The sequence below is a fragment of the Felis catus genome, chromosome F2 (genome assembly GCF_018350175.1).
Source record: "Felis catus isolate Fca126 chromosome F2, F.catus_Fca126_mat1.0, whole genome shotgun sequence".
NCBI lineage: Eukaryota > Metazoa > Chordata > Mammalia > Carnivora > Felidae > Felis > Felis catus.
In genome coordinates this window covers 41,069,124-41,084,602 of record NC_058385.1, presented here as the reverse complement: position 1 = coordinate 41,084,602, position 15,479 = coordinate 41,069,124, and the positions used below count along the sequence as shown (strand labels likewise).

The 15,479-nt window shown below is 39.5% G+C and overlaps 1 protein-coding gene and 1 pseudogene across 9 annotated transcripts in view; one reads left to right on the top strand and one right to left on the bottom strand.

Annotated features, from left to right (window-relative positions):
* The window catches only part of RAD54B (RAD54 homolog B), a 104,304-nt gene extending 90,646 nt beyond the window's left edge, over positions 1-13,658 (top strand). For 8 of the 9 annotated variants that reach the window (XM_003999976.6, XM_023248150.2, XM_023248149.2 and 5 more), the window contains 3 exons: positions 58-124; positions 317-517; positions 4,740-5,172. In XM_003999976.6, coding sequence (XP_004000025.2) covers positions 58-124; positions 317-517; positions 4,740-4,957 — 486 coding nt within the window. In that variant the 3' untranslated portion in view covers positions 4,958-5,172. Of the gene's footprint in view, positions 1-57; positions 125-316; positions 518-4,739; positions 5,173-13,629 lie in introns of those variants that run through there. The other variant, XM_023248148.2, reaches the window with a different exon arrangement.
* LOC102901489 lies at positions 2,470-2,977 on the bottom strand (annotated as a pseudogene).
* Positions 13,659-15,479: the final 1,821 nt, after the last annotated feature.

The following is a 15,479-nucleotide window of genomic DNA, read 5'->3' as shown; positions in this document are numbered from 1 at the left end:
GTGGACAGGGCTACTGGTTTCCACTGTACTCTCAGAATTTTCATCTGTTTTCTATAGGCAATGTCTAGAGTATGGAGAGATGGTCAGAAACATCCTGTACATATTTACAGACTCCTAACCACAGGTAATAACCCTTCAGTATGACAAAAAATGTAGTCTTTTGAAGAGTTAAAACAATTTTTTTTTTGCTCAGTCTGTACTTTGATATCAGAAATATTGTTATTTTGTTAAACAGTATGCTAATAAACATGTTTTACCCTACAAAAATAACAGACTTAAAGATCTGAAGGAAATCTAATCAATGTTTTCTCTTTAGGTACAATAGAAGAAAAGATTTATCAGAGACAAATCAGTAAGCAAGATCTTTCAGGGGCAGTTGTAGACCTAACTAAGACCTCTGAACATATCCAGTTCTCAGTAGAGGAGCTTAAAAATTTGTTTACATTACATGAAAGTTCACATTGTGTTACCCATGACCTGCTTGACTGTGAATGTACAGGAGACAAAGATCATACAGGTTAGTTGTATTTTAATTCTGTTATGATGGTAAAGTTAATTTATCTCTCTTTAGCAGTTGAAAACATTTAAATACAGAATAACTGAAATATTTACCATTTGCGTTTATTACTTTTCTTTTTTTTCTCAGGTCATAGGGCATCTGCCAGATGAATATTTGAGAAAATATTAATTAGAACCTTATTGTCTCAATTTAGCGTCTTCTGAATTAGTTGTTAAATGTTTAACTTGTTTAGGAAAATCTTTCAAGTCCTGGTATAATGACTTCAGAGTTACAAAAAATGTTTTTAATCCTTATTTCTATTTCCTAAAAAACATACTTGACAGAATAATCCTACTGTGTTTTTTTTTTTTTTTGGTTTAGAGCTTATTTATAATGTGGTCATACCTTCTGAGGCAGTTAGCATGGGCCACCATACTTCTCAGTACTTGACAGACTCCCAGTGCTGCTTAAGTGAGCCTGAGAATGTCAGCCCTTCAGAGTTGACACTGTTCAGATAGGAACTGGATCAGGAGTAGGACTTGAGCAAGCAATATCCAGTGGTTTGAAGTCCCTTGGTAAATTGTGTTGAAAAGGTTTAAGAAGTTAGACTGTACAAGACTGACGTGGAAGAATTATATTTTGTGTAAGTCAACATTTGATTCTCTCTCTTGTATGCTTTTTCTATTTTAATAATTTCTGCTTATTTTCTCTTCATTTTTCCTTGTATTTACTCTGTTTTTTTTTTCTTATTTTTCAAGTGGAGTGCTTAGCTTGATGATTTTAAGACTTCTTTTCTAAAATGGGTATTTAAGGCTGTAAATTTTCCTCTTGGCTGAATCTCATAATTTTGATATGCAGTCTTTTTATTATTCAGTTCTAAATGTTTCATATTTTCCACTGTGATTTCTGCTTTGACTCATGTGTTGTATAAAAGTATGTTTTAAATGTATTTTAGTTTTTGTTATTGTGTTCCGGCTACTGCAATGTAGTCAGATAGATATATGGTCTGTGAGATATTGATTCTTTGGTAACTATAATGATGTGTGTGGCCTGGTATGTGGTCACTTCGTAAATGTTTCTTGTGTGCATGAAAACCATGTATATTCTCTTAATTACATAGTTTAGAGTTGTGCCATGTTAGTCAAATTTTCTGTTAAAATCAATTTTATCTTATTTTACAGATTTCAAAATTAAGTATTTTAACTTATAAATTGTTAATATATTTACATGGTCAAGTATTTAAATATATAAAATGTATATATGAAAACTCTATGATACCCTTGTCTGCCTAATTTCTAGCCCCTATCCCATAACCATTATTAGCTTTTTGTGTGTCCTTCTAGATATATTTTTATGTTCATGCAAATAACTCTGAATATATATTCTTGTCCAGTTTTCCTACCAATAAAGGGTAGCATAGTAAATAGATATAGGTCTGTACCTTTTTCACTTAATAGTATATCTTGAAATCTTTCCATATCATTCCAGAAGGTTTCCTTATTCTTTTTTTCCCTTATATAATCCTCCATTTTACTTGTCCCCCACAGGTATCATTAGGTATAATTACGGGTATAATTAGGTATGTCGATTAGGTTCTTTCCACTCAGTGTATATCTTTATTCATACATCTTTTCCCATATGTTCAAGTATATCTATAAGGTAAATTATCAGTGCTGTTGGGTCAGAAAATATGTACATTTATAATTTTATTTTATTTTGCTTTATTATTATTTTTTTAATGTTTATTATTTTTGAGAGAGCACACAAGCAGCAGAGGAGGAGCAGAGGAAGAGGGAGACAGAGGATTCAAAGCAGGCTCTGTGCTGACAGCAGAGATCCTAATATGGGATCTTAAAGATAGAGATTATAATCTTAAAGATTATAGAGATTATAATCTTAAAGATTATAAAATCTTCATTTTTTTTTCTTTTTTTTTCTTTTTGACAAAGTGTTTATTGAATTTAATGTGGCTATAGGGAGCTCCCAGAGCCCCCAATGGCAAAGGACTGCCTTACCATCATACCCCCCCAGGGGCACCGAGTACACCTGGCCTCCTTCTTGGAGGTCCCAGCCTGCAGTGATGATTCCTGCCATCAATTCTTCCCGGTATAGGTAACACATCTCCTTAAAGAGGCTGGCGGCTGTGTACAGCAGCAGAGGCTCATTTAGCTCAATGCTGTGGAAACCAAGCTGATACGTGACAGCATCAGCTACTGCCTGGGTATCTGCTGCTGAGACTGAGCGGCAGCAGAAGATACGGTCATGGATAGGGGTCAGCTTGTCAGTCACTCGATTGGCGATGTAGGACCCAGTGGTAGTTCTGGAGTCGGCTTCGAGAACCACACCCCCTTTAAATTGTATGGCCATGATAGTGGTCCCTGTGGAGACTTCCTGGCTTTCCCAGTCGGGGGCAATAGCCTCGGGACCCCAGGCTGGGACAGACCCCGCTCCTCCACCAGATTCTAAGGTGGCTGCCATCTTCCTCCTCTAAAATCTTCATTTTAATTAAAGTTGTTTTTTTTTTTTTTTTAATTTTTTAACGTTTATTTATGTTTGAGAGAGGGAGAGAGATTGCAAGCAGGGAAAGGTCAGAGAGAGAGGGAGACACAAAATCCAAAGCAGGCTCCAGGCTCTAATCTGTCAGCTCAGACCCCAATGTGGGGCTCAAACCCATGAACTGTGAGATCATGACCTGAACTGAAGTTGGACACTCAACTGACTGAGCCACTGAGGCACCCCTTCATTTTAATTAATTAGTCAATTGATTTTTTGAGACAAAAATCTTTATTACTTGTTTAATGTTTATTTTTGAGAGAGAGAGCTTAAGAGTGAGTCAGCGGGGGGCAGTGAGAGAGGGAGACACAGAATCCCAAGCAGGCTCCATGCAGCCAGCGCAGATGCTGATGTGGGGCTTGATCTCAGAAACTGTGAGCTTGTGACCTGAGCCAAAATCCTGAGTCAAATGCTCAACTGACTGAGCCACCCAGATGCCCTGTTTATATATTTAAGACTAAAATCTTTAAAGTGGTTAGTTAGGATAGGGTAGTGCTGTAACAGGAAAGCACAGTGGCCTACCACAATAGAAGTGTATTTCTCATTCATGTCACAGGGCACATAATAGTAACTAGTGGACAGCTAGTTACTATTACTCGCTATTTACTACTACTAAATCTCAGAGGTGATTTAGTGATCTAGGCTTCTTCCACTTTTCATTCTACCATCCTCTCAGGCCTTAGAGTTCGCTGCTGGGATCCCTGCATCTGCCAGCCAGCAGGTGAGAGAAGAAGAAAGGTAGAAAACCATGTGATATGGGGGATTTTTCTAAGCCAGTCCTGGAAGTGACCAGAGCACTTCTATCCATCTTCCATAGGCCAGACTCCACGATTGCGTCTAAGTGTAAGGGAGACTAGAGAAATGTGGCTGAGTGGCCTGGAGGAAAGAGATAGGGATTTCATGAGTAACTACTAGCCTCTGCCATTCAGGATTTGATCACAGTGTTTTGCATCTGGTCCTTGAATGCACTTTACCCTGCATTACTCAACTTCTTGCATCTTTCTTTGGCTTTGCTTTCTGGGCTCTCTGGTTGCCTTGGGCTCCTGTGAGTTCGTCAGACTGTGCCAGACTCCCTTCACTTTCGTTCCTTCTCCTGGAGTGCTTCACCTCCTTTCCTCATCTGGTTCTTGCCTTCTCATCCTTCAGATCTTAATAAAACAAGTCAGTTCTTGTTACATGTGCTCAGAGTCCCCTGTATCTTAATTCCTTACCCTTACCATTGTTTGTAATACAGCTGCACAGTGCCTTGTCTTCGATTTTGAAATCTAGGAAGATTGAAAGACCAGAAGTTGTTTTTTTTTTTCTTTATAAGTTTGCAACAAACTTATTGGGTGGCAAAAACTTTAAGTCAATGTGACTTAAAGTAGTCATTAACCCATTTCATAAGACTATTCATATGACTTGCTGCAGAATATTAATGTGTTTGATGATGGAGTGCTGTCCCAGATCGTTCCAATTATATTCTGAATTTGGAAACATATCTGTCCCAAAGGTTTTAGGTAAGGGATTATATACCTGTAATACATCTCTTTGATTATTTGTTTAATGTAGACCACAATGCCTTTGAAGTCAGAGACTAAAATGTAATAAATTATATAAGCTCATTGTGTCATAAAATAAAAAAAGTACTATTTATAGTAGGGTATTGATTGGCCTAAGGATTTTCTCATTGTTTTACTTATTTCAGGCGATTCATTGGAAAAAGTCCCTATCTCTAGAAATTGTCAGCTTGGTCCACATCACCAGAAGTCTAGCTCTCTGAAACCTCTCTCCATGTCACAGCTGAAGCAATGGAAACATTTTTCTGGAGATCATTTAAATCTTACAGATCCTTTTCTTGAAAGAATAAGAGAAAATGTCTCATTCTTTTTTCAGAATATAACCAACCAAAGTACTGTTATATAAAAAGTGATTACTTCATGACATTCTCTTGCCAACTCTTTAAAAAATTAACATAATAATTAAATGTAATTTTTGAAAACTAATAGAATTATTTAAGTTATATTTTTTGTTGCAAAATATAATTTTGATACATGGTCAAAATTTGAGTTGCTTAATTTTCTGTATGTATTCTTCAATGGTGAAATATTAAAGACATGCTTCTGTCATCAGATTATTAATTAATGTTTCATAATTAATGCACTTTTATTAAATACCTATTAAAGAATTTTAATAAGGAATATAAAAAGGTAAAATACCTAGTCTCAGTCTCTGGGAAATCTAATCTGATTAGGAATATTAGACACAGATGTGTGAGACCATTGAAAAACTTGATCAGTTTAAACTATATCTCTAGGGAGCAAGAGAATCAGCACCTAGGACCGCAGAGGCTGATGATGCTGAATGTAATAGTTGCTGCAAAGCAGTTGGAGTGAGCGTGGTCAGTAGGTTGGGGCAGGAGATGAAGGACGATGGGACACTTCAGAACACCAGCTCCTAATCTGAGACCTTAGACACATGGGGCACCGGCAAGCAGTCTGTAAAGCAGTGTCCACCAAACATTGTTTGTATTCTGAATTAAGAAAGGTTCGGCTACCCTCATGTCAAGGGTTGTCTGTAGTAATTTTTGACATCAAAAAGAGAGTTTTAATTTTAATGTACAAAGCAAGCTTTAGAAGACCGAAGTCTACAAGGAGAAAGGAATTTCTCAGTCTCCAACTGGGGCGTCTACAATCAGCTTCTGCTTCCATTTAGGAAAATTTCTTTTAGGCTGAATATTGTCTTGAGGTCTTGAATAAAGACTCAACAATTATGTATGAGCAAATCTGAGTTCTTCAGATTTCTGGTGCCATACCTGGGCAGTTGTACATCTAGGATTCATGAATAGGCCCAAATTTGTTGGTGAGGAAGTAGTCAACTAATAATAAGCAAAAATGGTGTCTCTTGGCCCTATGTATAGACCTCATATATGAGGCTTTCCATATAAAACTTCTTTCAGTATCTATCTTGCATCATGTTATTCTCAGGTGTAAAATCCTTAAAAAAATACAATGATAGAGACTAGTAGCTTTATTGTGTATCTTAAACTGTAGTGGGTGCAGCGTGCCGTCCAGATTGCCAGTGTGTTTGTTTCCCTAGGTGTCTGCCACCACTCCTAGCCAAATCCCTGCCTAAGTATAGCCCTGAGCTGAAAAGCGCTGCCTCACCCAAGGTTACGCTCCCTCCGCAGGGTAGCTGTCACCCAGTGATTTGTTGATGTAGGTTGAAAAGCTGTCCAGAGCTCTTCAGGACAAGTCTAAAGGACGGTCCAGCTCCAGACCTCCTCAGTCGAGGCCTTTGCTGCAGCTTTAGTGCAGTTCAGCCTCTCTCTCTGTTCAGTCATGCTTCCCTCACTCCCTTACAGATGTTGTTCCAAAGAGCACTTCCCAACAAATTCCCTGTAAGCAAATCTGCCTCAGCATGTTTTCCGCAGAAGCTGACCCATGACACTATCCACGAGGTATCGCTGAAGAAAAGCATTTTAGTAATTATAATTGATGGCATTCAATTGTAAATACTTGTAGGCAGAATAATTTAATTGGATGAGCTGATATGAAAGTTTAAAAAATAGTGTAAGTTTTGCTTTATACTATTTGAAAAATTAGACTCTGCAGAAAGAATTACCACTTGTACATTCACAGTGTTGTGCAGTCACTACCACTATCCATTTTCAGAAAAGAGTTCTTAATGTCTTCCTTTCTTTCTTCCTGGGCACTGTCAACCCAAAGCTGTTGGCCTCCATCCTAACTGATAAATGCAGTGAACTTTTTTCAGTCTTTATCTCAGCTTTTTTTCACATTAAATACTGGTGAACACTTTCTTCTTGAAACTCTTGCCTTCCTTAATTTTGATTAAATGAGTATATTCATTTGTCATTCCACAAATAGTTTTTAAATTTAAAAAAATTTTAACATTTATTTATTTTGAGAAATAGATATAGAGAGCAAGCAGGGGAGGGGCAGAGAGAGGGAGACAGAGAATCCCAAGCAGGCTGCACGCCATCAATGCAGAGCCCGATGTGGGTCTCAAATCCATGGACAATGAGACCATGACCTAAGCCTAAAGATGCCCAACCAACTGAGCCACCCAGGCACCCCTAATTTTAAAGTCTATTTATTTATTCTGAGAGAGAAAGAGAGTGGGGAGGGGCAGAGAGGGAGGGAAAGAGAGAAGCCCAAGCAGGCTCCACACTGTCCGCACAGAGCCTGACTTGGGGCTCAAATTCATGAAGTCGTGAGATCTTGACCTGAGCCAAAATCAAGAGCCAGACGCTCAATGGACTGAACCACCCAGGTGTCCCTCCACAAATATTGAGTAGCTAGCACATGTTGGACATTGTCCTTGGGGTTGTGCATACAACAATGCATACCACAGGCAGTCTCCATCCTGGCACTTTCATTCTAGCACACAGAAAACAATGCACATATGTAATACAGCACATGATAAGTGCTATGAAGAAAAATAAGTGGGATAAAGGAAAGGTATTAAAGTGGGGCTGTGGATTGCTATTTATATAGGGTTAATTTATGCAGAGACCTGAAAGAACCATGACATTTTGTTGGAAAAATGTCCCAGACAGAAAGAACCTCGTGCAAAGGCCTTGAGACAGATGGAGTGTATGACATGTTTGAGAAACAGCCAGAGGTCATTGTGGAGAGAGTAAGAGTAGTAAAAAATGAGGTCAAAGAGATGATGGTGGGGGGCAATTCAAATGGTAGAGAGCACTGAAGATGGTCTTGAGAGCTTTAGCTTTTACTCTTGAGGGAGATGGAAAACCACCAGGATTTGAGCCAAGGAAAGACATGATCTGAATTGCTCTGGTGATGGAACGGAATGGTGGAACATGGGGTGTAAGCAAGATGAGTTACAAGATTATTGCAATAATCTAGTTAAGAGATAATGGTGATTTAGACCAGGTGGTAGCTGTGAAGTGTTAAGGAGCAGTTGGATTCTTAATATTTTTGAAGGCAGAGCCAACAAGATTTATGAATGGATTGAAAAAGAGGAAAATCAAGAATGACTCCCAAGATTTTTGGCCTGAGCCGAAGGAGGAATGGTATTGCTAGTTAGTGTGATAGGAAGACTGAGAAAAGAGGCTTGTGGGAGATCTGAAGTTCAGTTTTCATTATGTCAAGTTTGATAGGCCAGGGAAGATGTCCAATAAGATTCATAAATGAATTGAGTTCAGAGCCTTGGTCAAAGCTAGAGATAAATTTGGGATTTTGTCAGTATATGTATGGTATTTAATAAAGTCATGAGATTGGATGCCATTACTTAGGTAGTAAGTGTAGGTAGAAAAGAGATAAAGCAGCTACATGTAGGGATAAATATAATGATAGCTAGCACTTATTAAGTACTTATTGCTGTGTTCTAAATGCTAAGAGCTTTGCAACCTATGAGATAGGGTTAATATTGTCTTAGATGAACTGAGTTTTCTAAACTGTTCAATTACATGTCTAAGGGTAGTCGTGAGACTTAAGTGAAATAATGTATGGTGAGTGAGAGAAATATTATCTTGGCTGCTTGCATCAGAATTTCTCTTAGTCTTTATTTGGAAAAACACCTTATTAAAACTTGGGTGGGAGAGAGTAAGCCTTGGGTGTTGGTTGCTGTCAAAGTGTAATGAAGGAGAAAAATTTGGAATTTTAAAGGCAGTCTGAGGAAGGGTTAAGAGAAAAATGAGAATATGGAGGGGAGGCTGGGACTGGATTAGATAAAAATTCCCAGTGACAGAACTGGAGGATATTTGAATAACAGTTGTTTTCCATGTAGTTGTTTGCTGCATAGTTCTGGAAGTAGCCCTCCCTTTATCTCTTTCCCACCATGAAATCTTGATGGAATGTTGGAAGAGTCTGAGTTTTGTGAGGGAAACCTTGTGACACGAGACAAAGGCGACAAGTGTGACATGGGAGCCCAGAGACTGAGAAGCACAGGTGATGGTAAGCCCTTGAGAACTGAGGACGGCTTTGGACTTTGACAGGCCACTTTGTGGGGATTCAAACTCATTTAATTTAGATGTGGAAGGGCACCCAGTTAACCTATGGGTTGCATATATAAAGCACCTTTCCTGTGGCAGATGCTTAGTTTATAAGAATTCCCTTCTTTTCCCCTTCTCTGTGTTCCCCTGCCCCTAGGTCTGTGATATAGCACTTAACATATGGTCTGTAACTGTTTACCTGGCTCTTTCTTCCACCAGGCTGAATTCTTTGAAGATAGGAATTTATTTTACTCACCCTAGGATTGAATTACCTTGTGTGGTCTCTGGCACAAAATGGCTACTTAAAAGTAGGGGATTGGATGAATGAATGAATGAATGAATGAATGATTGAATGAATGAGTGAGATACTTCAATTCTTTTTCTTCCTTAACCACCATGATTGGGTTCCTTGCTCATAGATCTAAGCCTCAAGGTATTTAATAAGCTGAGCATGGAACTGTGCTGGACCCTGAAGAAAGCAGAGCCAACAGTTTTTTCTTGCCTTCTGGCAGCAATAGACTTCCGTTTTTGCTTTCCCGATTTCTAACTATCTGCCGCATGAACTGACGAAAGTTCTCAGTATGATGGGTAGGATTTGAGTCACATTTAAGTCATTTCTAATTACACAAATACACCTTTGACACATGGTCACGTGGATTCTAGTTCTAAATGATAATATGAACACATTAATCACATTCTCATTGAGACCAAATCACCAATGATGAATTAAAATGCAAACAGCTCTGATTAGCAGAATTCAACTTCCCAACAGCCTGTTTGTCCATTTAACAGGATGTACGATAAAGGAACAAGTCAAAAAACCCTGCTGTCATTCTCTGGTGCAGTCCTGACCTACGTCACATTGCTTGGGCAATTTAGTATCATAATATATTGGCAATTGAAATTCTGTGATTTGCAGCAAATAGCATGTATAATCAGCAGATGGCACTGTTTCTCTGAGTTGGTCCCAAATTAATACTGGGTTCTAGAGGGGTTTGTAGACCTGGCTGTTTTTGTCACTGAAGGAAGGATTCAACAAAGGGATATTATTTTCTTCTTACCTTGTATGATACAGGGCTTTTTGATTTAGACTAGTTTCCTGTGGCATTCTATAGCTGGCCTGTTGCTTTAAGCCATTACAAACTTCCATCCCTGAGATCCTTTGTTGTCCACAAAATCAGTCCCAATTCAGCATACAGCTGTTATGATTAAAAAAATTTGTGAAAGAAGAATCCTGATTGACACAGACAGAATGGTTTGTTGGAGTTTGTTACACCTACTTGAAAACCTGAAACGTTAAATATAATTTAATTTTTATGAATTTTTTTTAGATTCATTAAAAATCCTGTTAAGTCTCTTCTCGAGTAATGAAAAGCCAACAAAGCAGACCAAAACAAATAATACCTTTATTTTTTGAGGAAATAAAATCCTCAGCAAAATCCTGCAGACATTTTCTGAGTCGTTTTAATGTTACTGGTAGGGAATAGCAGGGGGTAGGAGTGTTATCCCTCATCTTTGTTGTTAGCTTTATCTTGATAGAAATATTTGGTACCCATTGGTATTTATACTGCCACAGAACAATAGAAATGATATTTTAGAATTGATTTTGATTTTATTACATCGCCTATTTTGCTCAGATGGACAAGCAAATTTATAAGATACAACAGGCTGCATCCATTTTTAGATTTATTTCTCTTTGGAGAAGCACACAACACAGGTACCAAGAAACCATGTATTGCAAAAGCAGAGCAGAAGTTTCATGACTTAGGCCAGATTTTCATATCCCAGTCGCTCTGCCCCTGGGATAATCTGTGGTCTTGTGACATAGGATCGAGGGGGTGTGGACAACCTCGGTTACAGGAAGCCAACAGCTTTGGGGCCCTTTAGTCTTTGTACCTCGCTAAGGTTGGGAAATAAAGAGTAAATATGGAGGCCAACATATCCCTTGCTTTGTTGATAACAGCTTAGTTGATGAACTCGGCTTGAGGTCTATTACCCAGATGGGCTTAATACAGAACTCTGTCCAGCCCATGAGGAAATGCTTTCCCTGGATAAGCTTCATGATGTGGAGGCACAGAGCACAGCTTGTGCTTTCTATAAGCAGACTCGAGGCTCCTTCCCAGAAGGAAGGAGTGGATGTATTTTGTTTTTTTGTGTGTGTTTGCATTTTTTTTATTGAGGCAAAATTCCATTACATAACATAACATTCCAAAACATAAAATTCACCATTAAAACAGTTTATTGAGGTGGTGAAACTCACATAACATAAAATTAATCATCTTAAAGTGAGCAATTCAGTGGCATTCAGTGTATTCACAATGTTGCTTAGCCATCACCACTATCTTATTCTAGAACATTTTCATCACCACCCCCCCCCCCCCCCCCCCCCCCCCCCCCCCAGAAAAAAAAGCCCTGTCACTGTAAGCATTTATTCCCAGTGCTGGGTGGACTATTACCATCATGGTGGTCCTTTTCATCTTCTGTTCCAAATCAGTGACAAGGGAAGGAGGCTGATGGAATATTTGGGGTCCTGGAGAGGTTCTTCCTCAGGACGATGAGAGAAGGGTAGGAATGGGGAGGGATGGTATGCTCAACAAGGCTTTCTACTCTGGTCCTTCATCCCACTTCCCAGTTGTCAATGAACAGAAATTCTAGTAACTTCTAGTGCAGGTTTAATTTTCCATTTGTATTAGGGTTCTCCAGAGAAACAGAACCAATAGGAAATCGATCCCTCTCTCTGTTTCTATCTATTTTTAAAAATTGACTCATGTGATTGAGGGAGGCTGGCAGGTGTCAAATCTGTAGGGCAAGCTAAGAACCTGTGACAGCAGGCAAATTTCTATGTTGCATTTTTTAAAAAAATTATTTATTTTGAGAGAGGGTATATGCACACATGTGTGCATGGGCAGGAGAAGGGCAGAGAGAGAGGGAGAGAGAGAGTCCCAAAGAGGCTCCCTTTTTTTTTTTTTTTTTAAGTTTTTTAAATTATTTTTTTTGAGAGAGTGAGAGCTGGAGTGGGAGAGGGGCAGAGAGAGAAGGGGACAGAGGATCCGAAGCAGGCTCTGCTCTGACAGCAGCTAGCCCAATGTGGGGCTCAAACTCACAAACTGTGAGATCATGACCTGAGCCAACATTGGATGCTAAACCAACTAAGCCACCCAGGCGTCCCTAGGCAGAATTCCTTCTTGAGGCAACCTCAGTTTTTGCTCTTAAGGCCATCAGTCCACCCATACTCTGGAAGGTAATCTCCTTTATTTAAAGTCAACTGACTATAAATATTATTTATATCTAAAAAAATACCTTCATAGCAACTTCTAGACTAGGGTTTTACTAAAACAGCTAGGCACCATAGCCTAGCCAGTTGACAACAAAATTAACCATCGCACTATTCATTCTTATTTATTTATTTTTAGTTAATAGCACCTGTGTAGTATTTACTGTGTGACAGGGACTTTTCTAAGTGCTTCATAAACATTGACTCAATGTGCTTATGCTTACTAATGAGGATCCATTATATGGGTACATGAATACAAATCTTAGCGTATGACTATTAGTTCATGACTTGTAAGGTTGTTTCTCTCCTACTTATCTACTTTCTGTTCACCCTCAATTACTTTACTCTTTCATTTGGACCTAAATGTCCAGAGTGTTCTTTTCCTGGGCTGTGCCTCCCCGTGCCCCTGCATTCCTAGACTCTCCGTTGCCATTCTGTGGCTGTGATTGTCAGAGAATACAAAATAACAGGGGCTAAAATGAGGCATAGCTTTATTTCTTAAGTATAAGTCTGGGTTGGCAGTTCAGGCTAGTGTGATAATAGTCGTCAGGGACCCAGGTTTCAACTTCTCTGCTGCTTCTCTGTTCTTACTATGCAGCTTCCACCTACTAGTCCAGACTTGCTCTAGCAATCCTCTCTGCATTTTAGCAGACAGGAAGGAGATGGGCAGGCCTTTGTTTAAGGACCGGTCCTTGAAATTACATGCCTACTCTCACTTCCGTCCAATTGGCTGGAAGTAGTCACATGCCAAAGTGGAGCTATTCCTGACAAATGTACCAAATAAGTCACTTCTTCTCCCAATGACTCTGATGACTGAAGGTTCAAAGGAAGGCCAAAGGTTACATTAATTCACTGGAGTGATTGGGAAGAAGCACAGCCCCCTAATCATGGGCAGTTTGCACAATCTTAATGAACATCAACAGAAGTAGATGTTCTCTAAATAACTGAGAAGAGTGGGAAATGTGGTATCTAAAAAACTGTGAAAAAGTAACTTATATAAGGACTTTGGGCTGATGTATGTATAGGCTAAGATTTTTTTTTAGTCATTGTTGAATTAATTTTCAAGTTTTGGAGAGAGTGTGATTATTTATAAGATTGCTATTTAATCTGCCCTAATGAGTGCAGCAGTAATACTAATAGCCTGTGGCTTATGTCAGCACTTGGAAATGTTAACACAGTAATGACTATTTTCTACTGTTAGCAATAACCATCGCAATAGGGTGTCACATTAACCTTTATCTTCTGAATCCTCTTCATATTTTAAAATTCAATCACTGGCAGAGCAGACAGTGCCAGCTTTATTATACAAAACCAGTTGCTCTCATCTTTCTCCCTTTATTCTTTCAGATCCTCTACCATAGGAGGAAACCATTAAGGAGAAGCTTTGTGCTTTCTTGGTAAGGCCCCATTGAACATGGTCAGGAGGGAGAGGTAGCTATGTTTCCCCCCAGGATTGGCTTTGGAAATCATTCTCTAATTCATGGGCCAGCAACAAAAGGTAGCACTGAGGTTGCTGTGGGTACCATGTTTTTCTTCTTCCTGACCTTTATGCTCCCTTCTACTCAGAGGCAAAGCTAAGACAGCTCACAGGGATGCCAGGATCCATAGTCTGTGAGGAAGGGCCCATGCCTCTGGCATTCCGACTGGACTAAAGGACTTTGCTCATCCCACAGAGCAGCCCCCATTGTGCTCACTCTCATAGTCTATGAGAAGCTCATGGAGATGAGATTAGGGAAAGAGGGAAGAGTTAAGCAAGTGTAAGAAAGCGAGAAGGAGGTGATTGGCATGCCAAAGCTCCTGTTCAGATTCCAGTCTAGGGGCTAATTTATAAGAATAAGCTATGGGCCCCTCCGAACCTCTGACTCAATCCTGTGGTGCTAGAGGGTATCTGTGCAATGCCCTGTGGCAATGCCCAAGGTGATGGAGACATGGTAGTTAATACTGGGGCATCCTTTTTTTTTTTTTTAAGAAAAAAAAATTGTAAGTTTATTTATTTAGAGAGAGCGAGAATGAGAGAGACTGTGTGGCCAGCATGCATGAGTGGGGAAGGGGCAGAGAGAGAGAAGGAGAGAGAGAATCTCAAGCAGGCTCTGCTCTGTCAGCCAACCCGTGAACCCATGAGATCATGACCTGAGCCAAAATCAACAGTCGGAAGCTCAACTGAGCCACCCAGGTGCCCTGGGGCATCCATTTTTAGTCATTTGGTAATTTAGCTCTTATCACCAAAGGAAAAACAATTACTACCTTTTCCCTCAAAACCTCATTCTTCTCAGAATAGAAGTCAAAGTCCTGACAATGGCCTATAGTCTGACATTCTCTGGCCCCGTTATCTTTGTGACCTCATCTCCCCCTCACCAACTATACTTCATTCCCACTGTCCCTCTTGTTATTTGAATACTAGGCACGCTTCTGTCCTGGTGTCCTGGGACCTGGCCTATAGATCCTCAGCAACTAGTTGGGAAATTGAATTGAAGGAAGGAGTGGCCAAAGATGCCTAACATTTTCTATGGAAATAAGGGGAAATGTGAGACAGGAAAAAGCCATTTGGTGAGTTCTAAGACTTACTTTGTACTTATGGCACTGGAAAAATGGCTTTTGTGGTCAGTTACAACGATTGTCATATTGTCACTGGAGACAAAATTCACAGGTATGGTTGCACTCTTTTTTTTTTTTAATTTTTTTAATGTTTATTTTTGAGACAGAGAGAGGCAGAGCATAAATGGGGGAGGGTCAGAGAGAGAGGGAGACACAGAATCTGAAGCAGGCTCCAGACTCTGGGCTGTCAGCACAGAGCCTGACGTGGGGCTCGAACTCACTGACTATGAGATCATGACCTGAGCCGAAGTCGGACGCTTAACCGACTGAGCCACCCAGGCGCCCCTGGTTGTACTCTTAAAAGGCGATTAAGAAAGAACTATATGATTCAGAGGGTTGACTAGATGCCAAAGAGCATTGACGAGATGCCAAAGAACATTGATGCCCATTTCCCCCCATATACTAGGACCCTTAAAACTATAGAGCCTTAAAAAAATACTGAACAATCAAGAAGGCCCTGTTGCCTGTATGCTGAGATGGGATTGATCAATAGCCAGAGTTTTCTACCACTTGCTAAGGATGCATGATGCTTTATAAAACTCTCTAGTTTTATATATGTAACATATATAACTAATGAAGTTAGTTTGAGAAGCAAACCTTGT